Raw genomic sequence first — 18,088 nt, 5'->3', positions numbered from 1 at the left:
CACTTCTTTAACTATTAAGTAAATAAAAAAATTTAAAAAAAATAAAAAGAATAGTAAAAGAGTGGTAAGAATGTAAGAAGCTATCATTATTCATTATTTTCTCAAATTTTTCCTTTTTATGGGAAATTCTTTTCTCAGTTACCAGTAAGCGCACACATAAGACGAAATCATTTATTATCCACTTTTATGAATTTTTAGTATTAGAAAACAAATGTGGACGCGTAAATTTTGTACAAATTTTTTTAAAATTGCGACCCACCTGAATAACTGTCTTTTTTTTTTTTTTTTTTTAATGGTGGATTATATTTTTATAAGAAAAACTTTACACGTTATTGACTTGTAGTCTTGTATATTGCTCGATTTTTACTTTGCGGGCCGGAAGTGTGTGGTTGATCACCATATGGATGTGGGCTAAAAGTGTTTAATTCATCACTGATTGTGGGCTTGTCTCTCCTCTGAAGAAAAAAAAAAACCTTAATCAAAACGATAATTGATCCAGCAACTAAAACATGTACAACTACCACAAAAAAGGGGCGCTCCCTATATTGTTTCTTTATGGAAAAGATGAGTTTTTTAATAAAAACCATAAATTATTGAATATTTGTAATGTTAGATAAACTTGTAAAGTGTATAAGCGTTACGCATTTTTTTTTTTAAAAAAAGTGAGATTCACTGCAAATACCATTTCTCATTAAATATATATAATTGTTTTGTATTATCTTAAAGAAAACCTCTTTATAATATTTTTAACGTCATTCTCTCAACATTTTATTTTTGATGTGATATTTAAAAAATTTATTTATAAATAAAATATAATAAATAGTCTTCAATCATTAAAAATTTAAATATCACATCATGTAATAGCATGAAAGTGATAATAAAAAAGAAGGTATAGGTAACACTACTCTATCTTAATAATCATATGTGGATTATTAATATGTGGATTAATGTATGGATTTAACACGCAAATTTTGCAGCATAATTTTTTTAATAATTTTCAAGGAATCATCGTGACTTTTTTGAATTTTCTAGAAAGAAATATCAATGGTTATTGGCCAAATATCATTTTATGCCCAAGTATTTTTCGTGCACCAAAGTTGTCCCAAGTATAGTTCAAATTGAACACGGAGTAAGAATAGTTTATTTAACAAAGCAGTTTGCGGCCTTTGAACCAATTCCAAAAACCATATTTAAAATATGAACTTAGGTGTTCATGCCACCGACCGTATCGTGGAAGCTTCCTCCTGCCTTGGTGGCCGGTGGTTATGGTATTATACGATGTAAAAGCTTGACCAAAATGAAGAGTGTGAAAACAAAGCTGTCACTGCTCAACAAACAGCAGCTTGACTTTTTGAAAACAAGAAAACGCAATAACTTGATATAGTATGATAAATTATAAAATTATTTTTATTATAAAATAAATTTAATGTATTATATATATTATGTTAATTTATAAATTTATTTTTATAAAACCTTTTTATGATTAAAATATCTTTTTTTTTTGAATAAAAAAGTATACGAATCCTAAAAATAATCGTAAAATAATTGTAAATTGTTGTGTTTATATTAGTTCTATTTTTTGGATAATGCCCATGCAAAGATCTAACTCGGCTTTTTCAAATGTTGGACCACCAACAGACAGTGTACTTATTTAAGAAATGTCAAATCCCACATGCCTGGCCTTTTGACTACAGCCATCCAAGCCAGTCAATTTTGATGGTTTGCTCCCCAAAATCCAATTCTGTAATACATGTATTCCATGTGGTTCTAACACTTTGTTTTGCATCAACACAGAGAGTTTGGGGGATATGGGAGCGTCCAGCTTCTCTTTCCTTTCTGTACTTTTTCTCTTATCCTTCTCCATTTTTGGTTCAACCAATTCCTCATGTCCCATAGATCTCAGCTATGTCGAAACCTTCCCATGGAACACTACACTGTGTCAAGAACCAGATGTGAAGCACTGCTGCCAGACCCTTCTCAGCCTTTTTGGCATGGGACTTGCGCAACACCTCAAAGACACCTCCATGTTCCAACTCCCAGATGCTGCAGCTTCATCTTCCTGCCTTTCCGATCTCCAAACCAAGCTCGTTTCCTTGTCAATCCAACCCTCTCTGGTCCCCATCTGCTTTGAGAATTCAACTCAGTTCGTTGCTAATCATTCCAGTTGTGCTGGAATCATGACAACCCAAGATTGGACTGAAAAGCTTGGTTCAATGACTCCATTGGACGAGTATTGCCAGGGAGACTTGAAAGGACTAACTCGATGTAGCTCCTGCGTGGATGCTGGCATGAGGGTTACTTCCCAGTTGGCAGGCCTAGACCCAAATGGCACAAAATGCTTTTACTTCACAATCTTATATGCTGCAGGAATTGTTAATGAGTTCGGTCCAAAAGATGCTAGGACTGCTTCTTGCATCATGGGCTTATCTTTGTCTAGCTCAGCAGACAAATCATCGAGCCATTGGAGCAAAAAGACTTCAACCAAGTTGATTTTTGGATGCTTGGGTGCTGTTCTTGGTGTTTTGCTTGCTTTGGGAGTGGTCATCCTGTACAGGAAATGGGAAAAGAAAAAAAGGCAAAATGCTTTGCATGAAGAATATGTGAGCAGTTTCAGAGCTAGTGTGTTACCTAACTCAGGGGCAAAGTGGTTTCATGTATCGGAGCTTGAACAAGCAACAAATGGATTTTCTCAGAGGAATTTGATTGGTCAAGGCTCATTTGGGGTTGTGTACAAAGGAACTCTTGCAGATGGCACCTTGGTTGCTGTGAAACAAATTCTTGATCTAGACTCGAAAGGGGATGAAGAGTTCTGCAATGAAGTTGAGATCATTAGCAAAATAAGGCACAGAAACCTTCTTTCTCTTCGAGGTTGCTGCGTTACAAGCGATAACCTGAAAGGTAAGAGGAGGTTTTTGGTTTATGATTTCATGTCAAATGGCAGTCTCAACGACCAATTGTATACTTCTGGCTCCTATGAGCATACCAGAAAGAAACTAACATGGCCTCAGCGCAAGAACATAATCCTTGATGTGGCCAAAGGGCTTGGTTACTTACATTATGGAATCCAACCAGCCATTTATCACCGAGACATAAAGACAACCAACATACTTTTGGACTCGGAAATGAAGGCTAAAGTTGCAGATTTCGGGTTAGCAAAGCAAAACAATGCAGGCCAATCTCATCTTACCACCAGAGTTGCAGGCACACATGGATATTTGGCACCTGAGTACGCACTCTATGGACAACTAACAGAGAAGAGCGATGTCTACAGCTTTGGGATTGTGATTCTTGAGATTATGAGTGGAAGGAAAGTGCTGGACACATCAAACTCCTCAGTGCTGCTGATCACTGATTGGGCTTGGATGCTTGCAAAATCAGGACATTTGAAGGAAATCTTTGATGAATCAATAAGGGAAGAAGGGCCAAAAGGTGTGATGGAGAGGTTTGTGCTTGTGGGGATGCTTTGTGCCCATGTTATGGTGGCTTTTAGGCCTACCATTGCAGAGGCACTCAAAATGTTGGAGGGTGACATTGATATTCCTAAATTACCAGACAGGCCATTGCCACTTAGTCACGAGTCCTTTAGATCTTCCCTGCTGAATAGTGTGTCAACACCAAGAAGTGAGATATCAAGGCTCAGCTCAAGCATTGGCAGTGTGTAGATTTGATTTCTTTGCATGAGACTCTGAAAAACTTGGTAGTGAGAAAATTTTTTGGGTTTGTATTTTATTGGGTAAACATCCAAACCCACCAGCCAACTTTTGAATATTCAAATCAGATCTTCAAAGATGGCTGTTGTTGATATGTACTAAAGCTTTTTATTTTCCTATTTTTATTTTTCATTTTTCCAGTTTATAGTACTAGTCAACTCTGAAATCACATGAACAGAATGCAATGAAAGATAGAAGTTGATAGCTTTGTCATCTAAAATATATATACATATATATATATATATATATTTTTTGTGAACACATGACATTCATTAAAAATACAAGGAGGGTGAGGAAATCAATTATGATTTTCATATCTATTAAAATTTCACATCTTCATTTGCATTCTCACCAATAAATAATACACAATTAGAACCACTTTCACAAAAAAGTCAAACTATATTTTGGGGAATTATTTTTTAAAACATATTTTGATATCACTTATTATTTTTAGAGTAATATTGGATACAGTTTTAACGTGTGCAAATTTTATGCACTTTATTTAAAAAAAATAAGATCTATTATTTAAAAAAAATAATTTTTTTGAATAGATCCAAGATTTATTTATTTTTTTAAAGAATACTCGAGACTTATACATCTCAAAACTATATAAATAAATAATTTCTCTTATTTTCATAAGCATAAAAAGAAGTTTTCTCTGTTTTTTTTTAACCAACCCAACTTACCCATCAGTTTTAATTTTCCGTAACGCCAAAAAATCTCCCGACAAGTTCTGCGCGAAAACAAAAGCAGATGCACGAGTGAGTTTTAGAGCCGAGTCCTATGCTCCAGGCCCCGATCTCAATCGAGCGTGCGTAATTTCTCCGACATAAACAAAAGTACGAGAAAGTAAATAAATTTGGGGTTTTGCAGCGTACCTATAGAAAAGTACGATGCGGTTAATTGATCACAGACAAGTTCTCTCTGGAAGTGCTTCACTTCTCTGAGCTCCACCATAGTCAATGCCCAATAGGTAATTCCAATACTCTCTTGAAGCTTGGCCTTGTCGTCGTGGGTCCATTGGCAAGATTTAGAGAAGCTCTGTGAGAACAATCTAATAACTTTATTTATGGCAGACCAAGTGTTTGACTAAATTTCTCTGTAGCAGTGAAACTGCATCTCAGTGACGACAGCACATTTTTTTTTTTTAATCTTGCAAGCGTTCGATTGAAAAAATGGGTTGCATATTCTGGATCACTGCATTGAATCCAATCCCATGGAGATAAATTTTCCAAGAAATGGAAAGAGTACCTTTTGTGTCCCATTAAACACATTATTTTTGCTTTCCAGTTGATTTTGGGAAATCACAATGAAGCATGGTTGCCCCTTTTGGTAAGAATTTGATTGGCTTGGCTTTGCTTGCTTTCCACTTTAAAAGGTCCAGAACATAATGCTAAGAAGTGGTTTTCACATTTCCAAAAGAACCTTGCGCCTGCTGTGTCCTTTAGTTAGTTTCATACTGATAGCGTGGCATTGCTCCTTCAAAGTTTAAAATAAATATAAACATTGGGTGGAGTCATTGGAAATCTATGTTTTCCTCAATTCTAGCTGAGGTTACACATTGTTATTGTCGTTCTTGTTACTGTTATTTTGTTGCTATGCAGGTAGCGAGGGGCGGAATTGATACTGAATTTCTGTCTTTTCTTTCCTGCAGTTCACCCGAAATGGCCTAGTCAGAACTTTTTTATGACATTTGATGGGGGATTCTGCGTTGCCGTGTTGAAAGCTCTCTCATTTCTTCCAAGTGCTTTAGAACGGCTCCTCCTGTTTGAGAAATTAAATCCGTCTACTTTCAGGTAGTGCTTTAGATATGGGTGCATGAACCTTTCCCATCCATGCTATTGTAAACACTCTTATTGTGTATTTGAGTGTTTGGGAAATCGGTCCTTTTCCTACAAATAGGTAGTAATATCACAATATCAGCATGTTTATCTGTAGTGAAAAAGGAATTCTATCTGTAATGACTAATGTTAAGATAATTCCACTCTTCCATTGTGTTGCACATAATCAGGACGAAATACCCAGAAGGTTGAGTGTTGTTTCCTTCGAATATTCAACCATGATATTTATTATCCTCTACTTGTCAGGGCTTCTGCTGAATTGTGATACTCTGTTCAGATCAACAATATGAGTATGATTTACAGCTTCTGCAACAAATTACTTTATAGAGGGATTATGTCCAAGAGAATGTACAGTTCAAGTGAACTAAGAGCAGAGGTTTCAGATCCCCCGAAAAGAATTTGTGAAATTATGATGTCTTGCCCGGCATTAGTTCTTGATACTGCTCTTAACCAAAGTGGTGTTAAGGTTGCTCCAGATATAGTTGAGGATGTCCTCAAGAGATTTGAGAATGCCGGTATGTTGGCGTATCGGTTCTTTGAATGGGCTGGGAAACAACAAAATTATGTGCACAGTGTCAGGGCTTTCCACACCATGATCAATTCCCTGGCCAAGATAAGGCAGTATCAGATAATGTGGGACCTTGTGAATACTATGAAGAACATGGGGATGCTAAATGTTGAGACATTTTGCATTATGATGAGGAAGTATGCCAGATCTCAGAAGGTGGAGGAGGCAGTTTACACATTTAATGTCATGGAGAAATATAACATCCCCCCAATCTAGCTGCATTCAATGGCCTTCTAAGTGCTTTGTGCAAGTCCAAGAATATAAGGAAGGCACAGGAGATCTTTGACAGTATGAAGGATCGATTTATTCCCGACTCAAAGACTTACAGTATATTACTTGAGGGATGGGGAAAGGCTCCAAATCTGCCGAAGGCGAGGGAGATTTTCCAGGAAATGGTTGACGTGGGATGCAACCCTGATATAGTTACTTATGGCATCATGGTTGACGTTCTTTGCAAGGCAGGGAGAGTTGACGAAGCCATTGGAATTGTTAAGAACATGGATACTAGAGCTTGCAAGCCAACATCTTTAATTTATACTGTTTTGATTCATACGTATGGGATAGAAAACCGCATTGAAGATGCTGTAGATACGTTCTTAGAGATGGAAAGAAATGGGATTAAGCCTGATGTGGGAGTGTACAATGCCTTGATCAGTGCTTTCTGTAACGTAAAAAAGTTAAAGAATGTGTATAGGGTCTTAAATGATATGAATTCCAAGGGCATTACACCCAATTCTAGAACTTGCAACATTATTCTAAATAGTTTGATCATTGGTGGGGAGACGGATGAGGCATTTAGAATCTTTCGTAGGATGATCAAGGTATGTGAACCGGATGCAGACACATACACAATGATGATAAAGATGTTTTGTGAGAGAGATGAGCTAGATATGGCTCTTAAAGTGTGGAAGTACATGAGATTGAAGCGTTTTGTCCCAAGCATGCACACATTTTCGGTTCTTATTAATGGACTGTGCCAGAAGGGGAATGCTACTAAAGCTTGTGTCTTATTGGAAGAAATGATAGAGAAGGGAATCCGACCATCAAGGTGGACATTTGAGAGGTTGCGACAATTGCTTCTAAAGGAAGGTAGAGAAGATGTACTCAAATTTCTTCAAGAAAAAATGGATCTTCTTGTTAAGGAGCCTTTATGTGATTGAGAAGCTATGTTTAAGCTATAGCAACTTATTGATGTGATTTGATGTGGCACATTAGATTATAAAACTCTTTAACATAAAGTGCTCTGCCGTTTTACATTCAGGCTTATCAGTTTGCAAGTTTATTTTTATATAACCTCTTTATAGACCAAACATTTCTCTTGCTTTAATGCTTTAATTATTTAACTTCAACATTAGGGATTTATCCCTTTAGTGCCAGATGATGATGCTCTGTTCCAAATATCAGGCTGTTTGTAATGATAATGGGCAATGGCTCAAAATGTTCTGTAACATGTAACAGTTTGTCGTTCTAATCTAGCCAGTGCTGCTAATGCTTTCAATATATTCCTACACCTGCGTTGATACGAATTTATGGGGAAAAAGTTGTATAACCCTATCTTATGTTTAATTGCATGCCATGTTGTGATACAAATGCAAAGGACCTTGCTAGTCAGCCATAAGAGCAACTGCTTCTGCTGTCGTGACTGCCAAAGAGAGGTAAACAGAACTGCTCGATAATCCCAAGAGAAACTTATGAGAAGCCTATTACAAGTTAGAGTTGATCATACACAATGATCCATTTTTTTAGTTCAAGATAACAATTCTATTGAACTAAAGGATTGTTATGATGCGTGCTCTGTAAATGATTCCTGTAAGTTGGCTGTTGTAAAACACCAGCTTTACATTTCCGGATCGAGTAGCGTGTGGATTTTCTGTTGGAGAAATACTGTTCTTTGTCCTATATTTTTCATATCCAATAATCCCAATCATGCAACATATTTTTATTGACAATCGTTTAGTTTAATGGTTCACATATGAAATTATTTAAAATGTATTACATCATAACTAGAGATGAAAACATTTACAAAGAAGGGTAGCATTGTTTTACCTATTTTTGACTTAGTCGAGAGTAAAAGTTGACGACGTTAATGATTTCAATAATGGATTGGGACATTCTGATTGTTAAAAGAGTATTAGCATTGGCTTCATTGAAGTCATCTTTAAAATTTAAAAAAAAAATACATATTTTTTATAAATTCAAAACCTCTCTGACCATAATCTTATATTGGATTAGTGAAAATAATAATATAATATTATTTTTTAATAATATATATATTCTTTTTCATATTTTATAATTATATTAACTATATCTTAATTAATAATATATTTCTTCCTTTACATATTTCAAAACTGAACACAAAAATGAAAGTGAAGAAGCGTTCGAGAGAAGTGAAAATCGTGAAAAATGAAAATTAAAAAAGCAAAGCAGTTGAGATAATTTTTATAATAAAATATTACTTTTAAAGATGAATAATATATCTTTAAATTTGAAGATATACTTAAAATTATTATAGCTCATAGTTCAAATTTTTACTTTTTGAAGTAGTCAATATAGATCATTTTATTTATATTTCTTCAAATTTTGAAGAAACTAATACCTGTGCTCTCAATCTCTTTTATTAATAAAGAGAAATTTAATAATAAGAGAGTTTTTTTAGAATAAATCTGCTGGTACCTCCTTTTATATGTAGTCACTATTTTTCAATGCTAGTCACGTGTTGGACTTGGAGTTGTCAAGAAGTTATTCCTAAAAGGAAAAGAAAAGGAATTGGCTACTTTATTTTCCTTCTATGAGTTTTGGGAGTAGGACCTGGTGGATATTTTTGTCCGAATCTGTTACATCTCGTCACTTTTGTATACTATTTATGCAATTTATTATATTATTAGTTAAAATAATTATTTTATATTAAAAAAATAATATAATCTAGAATATATAAAAAATACATAAAAATAACTGCACTGCACAAAGAATTTTTCTTTTTGTATATATGCTGTGTTTGAAGTGCTGGGATGCTCGGCAAGGACAGTCTATCCCGACATATACTTGGATGAAGTGCATGGTACATATTCCACTTAAAAATTCAACAATAAGTTATGTACTACTGACTACTGAGGAAAACACGTTGAAGTACAAAAAAAAAAGCTAAAAACTATTAAGAAATCCGATTTTTATTTTAAAAAGAAAAATTATAAAATTAAACTCTTTTTAAAAGAAAATGAAAAAAATAATAATAATGAAGAAACCGCCTGGGGGAATTTTTGGATCAGTATGTCAAAGTGTTTTCTTCTGTCTTCTAATTTAAGCATTAATGTTGTCATTGCAATAGATTCCTTACTTGTTTAATGTCTTAACACTGTGTAATGGTACTACTGGATGTTAATTTATATATAATTAACCCCTCCATTTCCTTTGAGGTCTCGCAGTCAGCTCTCTGAAGCTCAATTTCAAACTGCAGGTATAGAATTAGTAAGTGATGTCTACCACCTCCATTAATAAATCTTTAGCACAATTTTTCTCTTTTTAGGGTAATACTGAATGCTAGACTCAAATCTCATTGAATAAAATGTGGTACTTTTTTCACACTTGGATCATCCCTTATTTTTTTTTTTTTTAAAAAAAAAAAAACAATTGAAAGGTTGTGGGTAATGCCACTACATTTCATGTATTTGTACTAAACCATGTCAGTTTGTAAGTTTACTTTCGTAAGAATATTGCTTTGTAGACCTGACACTACTCTCTGTTTCTTTTTTTTTTTTTCAGGCAATTGTTCCCCTTTTGTGTATTTACCTGATTTAGCATCGGCATACGTACGTACACATATATACTAACGTATTAATTTTTGTATTTTCAAACTTACGAAAGATGGAAAAAATGGAAGAGGGTGAGAGCTGCAAATTATCTCGAATTGAATCTCGTGCCAGAAATGCTCCACTCCTCCTAGCTGCCCTAGCAGATGATTGGAAATCTGCTAAAACTTTTATTGAAAAAAATCCAAATTGTGTTAGAGCTGCCATAACGGAAGAGCAAGGGACAGCTCTTCACAGTGCTGTATCTGCAAAAAACAGGAGTTTTGTAAAAGAACTTGTGAAATTGATGAAACCAGAAGACTTAGAATTGCAAGACAACTTAGATTGCACGGCCCTTTATTATGCTGCTCAATCAGGAATTGTAGCAATTGCAGAGGAGATGGTGAAAAAGAACCACAAACTGCCGGCGATTCCCAAGAATGACGTCGAGCGCTTACCGCTTTACGCGGCAGTGAAGACCGGAAATAGGGACATGGTGTCCTATTTATACTTTGTCACTCCTCATGGTCAAGAGGACATGAATTCTAAGGATCGCATTGAGCTTCTTAATGCTGCTATTTCCACAGAATTGTATGGTATGTTTTGCAACGTCTCTTTTATAGCTATTTTATAATTCTATTTAAAATGAACGGTAGTAATATAAAATTGAAATTATTTTTAATGAAATGACACAATTATATATATTGGTTGATTGCTAACGTTGGATCTTAAAATATATAAAAGAAAAGAATCTGATTAATTAATGCCTCGTTTAGATAGTGAGGTGAGATGTGATGAGATGATCTGTGAACAATAGTGAAATGGTTTGTGAATAGTAATGAAATGTTTTTAGTTAAAATTTTTTATCGGATTTTGAGAAACGAGAAGAAAAGTTGAATAAAATTATTATGAAATTAAAATATTGTTAGAATATAATTTTTTAAAATTATTTTTGTATTGAGATTTTGAATTATTTTTTATGCTTTGTTTGGAAGTTTGAAAAAATTATAATAATTAGGTAATGATTAGATAAAAAAGTTAAAAATTTAAAATTAAAAAGTATTTATATTTATAGTGTTTAGGTATGAGATGAGGGAATTTTGCTATCTCAGGCCTAAGTTGTTTTTATGGACAGATACGGCATTAAAAATTCTGAAAACTCTCAAGTTAGAAAGTCCTGAAGAGAAGGGACAACTTCAAGGTCCACTGGAAATGTTGGCCAGAAAACCTTCGGCAATGGGCAGCAAAAGTACGTCTGCTGCTGGCATCAATACCATGGGAAAGATGCTTAGCTCCTGTTAGTTTACTTCCAACCCAAACTCACTTTATTTTAATTCATGCATGTCGAGACACACATACATATACATACATACATATATATATGTATGCATATATATAAATGTTTTATTCACAAAAATATCTCACAGAAATAAATTCACAAATTACTAGTACGAAGATATGATATAGATCCACTTCTTAATAAAAAAGAACATTACAATCTAATATACCCTATTAAGTCACGCTAACTTGTGAGTTTGTATTTTTAAAATTTCTTTATGGAGGTAGCACTCTGTGCGAGTGTGGACATAGTTTTTTTTATAACACCATTTGTAAGAACTCAATGATGTGTGCGTGTGTGTGTGGATATAGTCTTTTTTATAACACCATTTGTAAGAACTCAATGATGCATTAATTGTCTCAAAATTAACATAAACGATTTTACATAATAGATGCAAAATCATCTTTGCGGTTTTTATGTTGATCTTTCAATAAATTATTTTCTCCCAAAAGCTTACTTAGTTGATGAAAAAAATTAGTTTAATCATTTATATAGCTTATATAATTCTAAGAGTACTATGGAGAGAATTAATATTTTTTTTTAACCAAATTAAAGTACTTCTTCTGATATTCTTAATTTCCTAGCTAGGCTTCAAAGGGTTGATGAGCAACAAAGTATTAGCCAATGAATTAGTGGAAACCCTCTGGAAAGATTTTGGAGACAAGAATTTCTCGTCAACGTCCACGACTCAACATCATATGAAAATACTTGTTGAAGCTGCAAAACTAGGGAACGTTGAATTTATAAATGTATTTATACGTTCTTATCCAGACCTGATATGGCAAATTGACGACGAATATGGAAGTTTATTTCACGTTGCTGTTAAACATCGACAAGAGAGTGTATTCAATCTGATATATGAGACAGGTGTTATGAAGACTAACCTTGCGACCTATAGTGACAAAGAAGGAAACAATATGCTTCACTTGGCTGCAGAATTGCCTTCTCCAAATCGACTGAATATCGTATCCGGAGCAGCTCTTCAAATGCAACGAGAGATGCTCTGGTTTCAGGTACAAGCGGGTGGAGTCAAACACGTAGAATAGTTAATTAATAGAATGAATCGATCATGCATGGTTCAAACTTAATATCTCTGATATATTTGATACGTACTATATATATATATATATATATAACGACTGAAAATAGCTAGCTTGGTAGATTCTATTATTTGTATCATATCTTAATACACATGTATTGGTTATTGCAGGAGATAAAAAATATCATGCCAAACTCATACGTGAATGAGATAAATGCAGAAGGACAAACACCTAAGGAGATATTTATGAAGAGTCACGAAGACCTGCAGAAGAAAGGTGAAAAGTGGATGAAGGACACAGCAAACTCTTGCATGCTCGTGGCAGCACTGATTGCCACTGTGGTATTTCCAGCTGCCTTTACAGTACCGGGTGGCAACAATCAAGAAACAGGCATTCCAATCTTTCTGGAAACCAATTGGTTTAGGGTATTTTTCATATCAGATGCAGTAGCAATGCTATTCTCTTCGTCTTCTATATTGGTTTTCCTGTCAGTTCTTACGTCACGCTACACAGAAAAGGATTTCATGAAAACATTACCTCGGAGGTTGGCGTTGGGACTAGGTACGCTCTTAATATCAATAGTGGCCATGCTTTTAGCCTTTGCCGCAGCCAGTTTTTTGGTGTTTCAATGCAAAACACCAAGTGTTCCGATCGGAATAATTGTCGCGGCGCCTGCTATCCCAATTAGTTTGTTTGTTATGCTGCATTATGCTCTTTGGGTTGATATTTTCCGATCAGCATTTATTTCTAATCTTCTTTTCCGGTCACAGCATAGGCTTTTTGAAGCTAGGAAATAATGGCAATCTCGAGTCAAGCAATTACGTCTCGTTACAAAATTTAAGCAAATGATCAGTACTAGGCCTCCAGTTTGATCTTTCATTAATTAGCTAGCTAGCTAGCCAGGAATGTTGCTTTTTTATGTGTGTGTGCAGCATCTATGTGTTTCTCGTTATCATGCATTCCTTTGTAAAACCGGCCACGTACGGGTTGGCTCATGATTGTATGAAAGCTGCTATATATTAATTATAAAGAAGAACTCTCGAAACTAGATCTCTTACAAGATTTCTATGATATTTGTAATTTTTCCCATTTGTCATGTAATATGTTGTTGAATACTCTCATTTTTTAATATTAACCAGACAAAAAGGAGAAAATATATTTTAAACATGAATTTGATGCAATTAGAATCCATGAAAACCATTAAACAGTACTCTATAATATTGTCTATTTGGCAACTCACTCAATATGCGCTCAGTAAAACCTTGAATCATATTAGAGCAGCATGGCATCAGTCCTTCCATTAGTCCAGATCATGTGGATGCAGCTGCTCATGACAGCATCAAAGATCCTGAAATGCAGTCACATTCTCCATCGAGTGAACCTGCTTCTTGTAACAATCCTTCAGTCAAATTACTAAATAGCCCTTCTCATAGATGAGCTGTAATGTATCTTTATGTAAATTTAGAGGTAGTTATTTGTGGTGTACAGAATAGAGGTAGTACGAATATTCCTTAGTCTGTTAGTAATGTCTGTCCTTTCTAGTATAAAGCAATGGTACTGTGTAAGCAAAAATGCAGAGCATGAATAAGAAGTTTTCGTGCATTCCTTTCAATTCTCTGTTCTCAACCTTGCTTTCTCATTCTTTTTGCTATTCTCACATGGTATCAAGAGCCTCAGGTTGAGAATTTTTTTTTTCTTTCTCATGGCTACTGAAAAACCCAAATCCCCCACCAAATCCCCCTTTCTCGACTTCAATAATATTATCAATCCATACAGATTGGATCATGGTGATAACCCTTCCATTCCCTTAGTTCCTGACCTCCTCACCACTGAGAACTATACAACCTGGTCAAGAGCTATGTGTCGAGCTCTTCGTGCCAAAAACAAGCTTGGTTTCATCAATGGAACCTTGTCAAAACCTCAATCCAACTCTGACCCTCTTTATGATGCGTGGGAAAGGTGCAATGACTTAGTTGTGTCCTGGCTCCACAATTCTATTAACCCATCACTCAAATCCAACATTGCTTTGGTGGATAATGCTGCACAAATCTGGGATGAACTCAAAGACAGATTTACTCAACAAAATGGCCATAGAATCTTTCAACTTAAAAAGGCATTATCAGGTTTGCAACAAGACACTGACTCTGTTAGTATTTACTTTGGTAAGCTTAAAACTCTGTGGGATGAACTTGGTATTTATGATCCCATGCCTGACTGCACTTGTGGAAAGTTGGCTGTATTGTTTGACAGATATCAAAGAGATTGTGTAATACAATTTCTCATGGGTTTAAATGACTCATTTCAAGTTACCCGTGACCAGATCATGCTTCTTGACCCTTTGCCTCCCTTAAATAAAATTTTCTCAATGATTCAGCAACAAGAGATGCAACACCTCATGCTGTCTGGTCTTCCTTCAGCAGACTCAATGGCCCTCTCTGTCAAAAATACCTCATATAAATCCTTTTCTAAACATTTTTCCCAACCCAAACGAGACAGACTCTTTTGCACTCACTGCAAAATTCAAGGCCATGCATTAGAGACTTGTTTTAAGGCAGGCAATGCTCCAGCCCCCATCTGTAATCATTGTCATATGACAGGTCATATAGCAGAAAAGTGCTATAAGTTACATGGCTATCCACCCGGGCACAAACTTCATGGTAAAGCTAAACCACAGTGGTTTTCTTCTGCAAACATGACCTCACTTGAGCCAGCTGACCCCTCAGATGACAAATTAACCTTCACCAAAGACCAATATCACAAACTGTTATCTCTGTTGCAGCCAAAAGAAGTATCCATTGCCAACCAATCAGTCAATAATGTTCAGGGAGATTGTACACATCATTCCACCATGAATGGTATTGTTTCTTGTCTCAATTCTTTCACTTCAACACACACCTCCACACAATCACCTTGGATCATTGACACTGGTGCTACAGATCACATGATCTGCAACACCACCTTCTTTTCATCTATCAGCTCTCAAGTTTATTTTCTAGTTAAACTCCCAAATGGCCACACTGCACCTGTCACTCACATTGGCACTATCCACATTACCAACACATTAACATTACACAATGTGTTATGTGTTCCTTCATTTCATTTCAATTTAATTTCTGTAAAACAGCTAACCAATTCACTCTCTTGCTGTTTTATCTTTCTTTCACAACTCTGTTTTATCCAGGACCTTTTGTCATGGACCACGATTGGCATGGGTGAGATGAAGAATGGTCTTTACCATTTGCTTGCTGCACAAGTGTCCCCAACAGCTCTCTTAGACCAATTTTCCATTTCCTTACATAAAAATATTTCTGTTTCAACTACTTTCAAGAATGTTGATCTTGTTTCAGATCTTTGGCATTGTCGTATGGGACATACACCTTTTTCCACATTACATGTAATACAAGATCCTTTAATAAAAAATCATGTTCCTCTCATTTCCAATCTCAATCCTTGTCTTATATGTCCAATTGCAAAGCACCATAGACTTCCTTTTTCTGTTAGTTCTCACAAAAGCAGAACCATTTTTTAACTTATCCACTGTGACATATGGGGACCTAATCCAATAACAGCATATGATGGTACAAAATACTTCTTGACCATTGTAGATGATTATTCTAGGAGCACTTGGATTTACTTACTCAAAGCTAAGTCAAACACTAGACCATGTATTGAAGCCTTCTGCAATCTGGTTGAAACCCAATTCCAAACCAAAGTTCAAACCCTTCGAAGTGATAATGGCCTTGAGTTTCAAATGCCAGACTTTTTCAACAAAAGAGGAATTATTCACCATAGAACTTGTGTGGAAACCCCACAACAAAATGGGATTGCAGAAAGGAAGCATCAACATTTGTTGAATATAGCTAGAGCACTTAAAATCCAAGCCAATCTTCCCAACTTATATTGGAATGACTGCATACTAACTGCAGCCTACATAATCAATAGGATTCCCACCCCCTTGCTGTCTAATAAAACACCTTTTGAGATACTTTTCAACAAATCTCCTACATATTCTCACATGAGAATCTTAGGATGTCTCTGTTTTGCTTCTACCATATCTCAACATAGACATAAATTTGACCCTCGAGGTAGACATTGTGTCTTTCTTGGTTATCCCTTTGGGGTAAAAAGATATAAACTTCTTGACCTAAACACCCAATCAGTGTTTATTTCTCGAGATGTTACCTTCCATGAACATGTGTTTCCTTTCCATCAACCCAAATTCACTTCACTCTCTTCATTGCCAACTCCTTCTGCTTCAACTCAGCCTCTATCTTCTTCTAGCTTAACTCCTTCACCTTCATTTAGCTCCATCTTGCCAATCACTTCAGAACCACAAACACCATCACCCATATCATCTGTTCTTCCTGAAAATTCCCCTCCCACTTCCCCCATTCCACCAATGTCAAATTCCCAATCCCCTCCCCCTCTTAGAAGATCCACTAGAACCAGAAAAGCCCCTCAATACCTCCAGGATTTCCACTGCCAGCAAGCAACTTCAATCTCATTCCCTCAATCCGTGAGCATGGCATCAGTTCCCACAGGTATACCTTTTCCTCTAACTTCTTCCATTTCTTATCACAACTTATCTCCTGTCTTCTCTATTTTTTCTGCTACTATCTCCTCTCATAATGATCCACGCACTTACACACAAGCTTCCAAGGATCCTGACTGGTGTAAGGCAATGGATACAGAAATTGAAGCATTAGAGCTTAACCATACATGGACCCTCACAGACTTACCCCTTGGCAAAACTGCCATTGCCTGCAAATATGTATACAAAACTAAGTACCATTCTAATGGTACCATTGAGAGGAGGAAAGCAAGGTTAGTTGCTAAGGGTTTTACTCAACAAGAAGGGGTGGATTACCATGAAACTTTTTCCCCAGTAGTAAAGATTGTAACTGTTAGAACTATCTTGTCTTTGGCCGCAATCAAAGGGTGGCATCTCCACCAATTCGATGTTCACAATGCTTTCCTTAATGGAGAGCTAAATGAAGAAATATACATGCAAAGGCCACCTGGATACACCAAAGGACAACCTGGCCAGGTCTGCAAGCTACACAAAAGTCTCTATGGGCTTAAACAGGCCTCACGACAATGGTATGATAAATTCTCCACTTCCTTGGTTCAATTTGGTTTCACTCAATCCAAGGCTGATTATAGCCTTTTTACCCTCATTACTGCTACCAGTTTTACTGCATTACTTGTCTATGTCGATGACATAGTGGTTGCTAGCAATTCTCTTGATTCAATTTCAATACTCAAGACCTTCTTGAACACACACTTCAGAATTAAAGACCTTGGCACATTAAGATATTTCCTTGGCATTGAGGTTGCTAGATCCCCCAAAGGAATTCACCTCTGTCAAAGGAAATATACTCTAGATATCCTTGCTGATTCAGGCCTCTTAGCTTGCAAACCCTTAAAGCTTCCCATGGATCAAAACCACAAGTTAAGCAAATCTTCTGGAACACCTTTACCTGATCCTACTCCATACAGACAACTTATTGGAAGGTTACTTTATCTAACCTTAACAAGACCTGATCTCAGTTACCCCATTCAAGTCTTAAGTCAGTTTATGGACCACCCCTCATCCTCCCACCTTGCAGCAGCTCACAAGGTATTAAGATACCTAAAAAATGCACCTGGCCAAGGCATTCTACTCTCCTCTACATCTTCCATTCATCTTAAAGGTTATTGTGATTCAGATTGGGCTTCTTGCCCAGACACCCGAAAGTCCATCACTGGATTTTGCATTTTTTTGGGTCATTCTCTCATTTCTTGGAGATCCAAGAAACAAACAGT

At 35.9% G+C, this 18,088-nt stretch overlaps 3 protein-coding genes across 3 annotated transcripts; all 3 read left to right on the top strand.

Annotated features, from left to right (window-relative positions):
• The first annotated feature begins 1,730 nt into the window (after nucleotides 1-1,730).
• On the top strand, nucleotides 1,731-3,930 carry LOC121243849 (probable receptor-like protein kinase At1g11050). The gene has a single exon (XM_041141916.1). It carries the CDS (start codon nucleotides 1,809-1,811, stop codon nucleotides 3,660-3,662), a length of 1,854 nt encoding a protein of 617 aa, XP_040997850.1. The 5' UTR covers nucleotides 1,731-1,808; the 3' UTR covers nucleotides 3,663-3,930.
• Nucleotides 3,931-4,412: 482 nt separating this feature from the next.
• On the top strand, nucleotides 4,413-7,407 carry LOC121244907 (pentatricopeptide repeat-containing protein At1g77360, mitochondrial-like). Its single transcript, XM_041143149.1, is given in 4 exon segments — nucleotides 4,413-4,683; nucleotides 5,365-5,506; nucleotides 5,798-6,318; nucleotides 6,321-7,407. Coding segments are annotated over 2 exon segments (1,440 nt in total). The 5' UTR covers nucleotides 4,413-4,683; nucleotides 5,365-5,506; nucleotides 5,798-5,837; the 3' UTR covers nucleotides 7,280-7,407.
• Nucleotides 7,408-9,980: 2,573 nt separating this feature from the next.
• On the top strand, nucleotides 9,981-13,089 carry LOC121244812 (ankyrin repeat-containing protein At5g02620-like). The gene is made up of 4 exons (XM_041143022.1): nucleotides 9,981-10,500; nucleotides 11,040-11,201; nucleotides 11,832-12,256; nucleotides 12,454-13,089. The coding sequence occupies exons 1-4, from the start codon at nucleotides 9,981-9,983 to the stop codon at nucleotides 13,078-13,080; spliced, it is 1,734 nt and encodes a 577-aa protein (XP_040998956.1). The 3' UTR covers nucleotides 13,081-13,089.
• The last annotated feature ends 4,999 nt before the right edge of the window (nucleotides 13,090-18,088 follow it).

This window comes from Juglans microcarpa x Juglans regia, chromosome 8S, assembly GCF_004785595.1.
Source record: "Juglans microcarpa x Juglans regia isolate MS1-56 chromosome 8S, Jm3101_v1.0, whole genome shotgun sequence".
NCBI lineage: Eukaryota > Viridiplantae > Streptophyta > Magnoliopsida > Fagales > Juglandaceae > Juglans > Juglans microcarpa x Juglans regia.
Note: the sequence above shows the minus strand (reverse complement) of the source record. Positions and strands in the feature narration are given on the sequence as shown.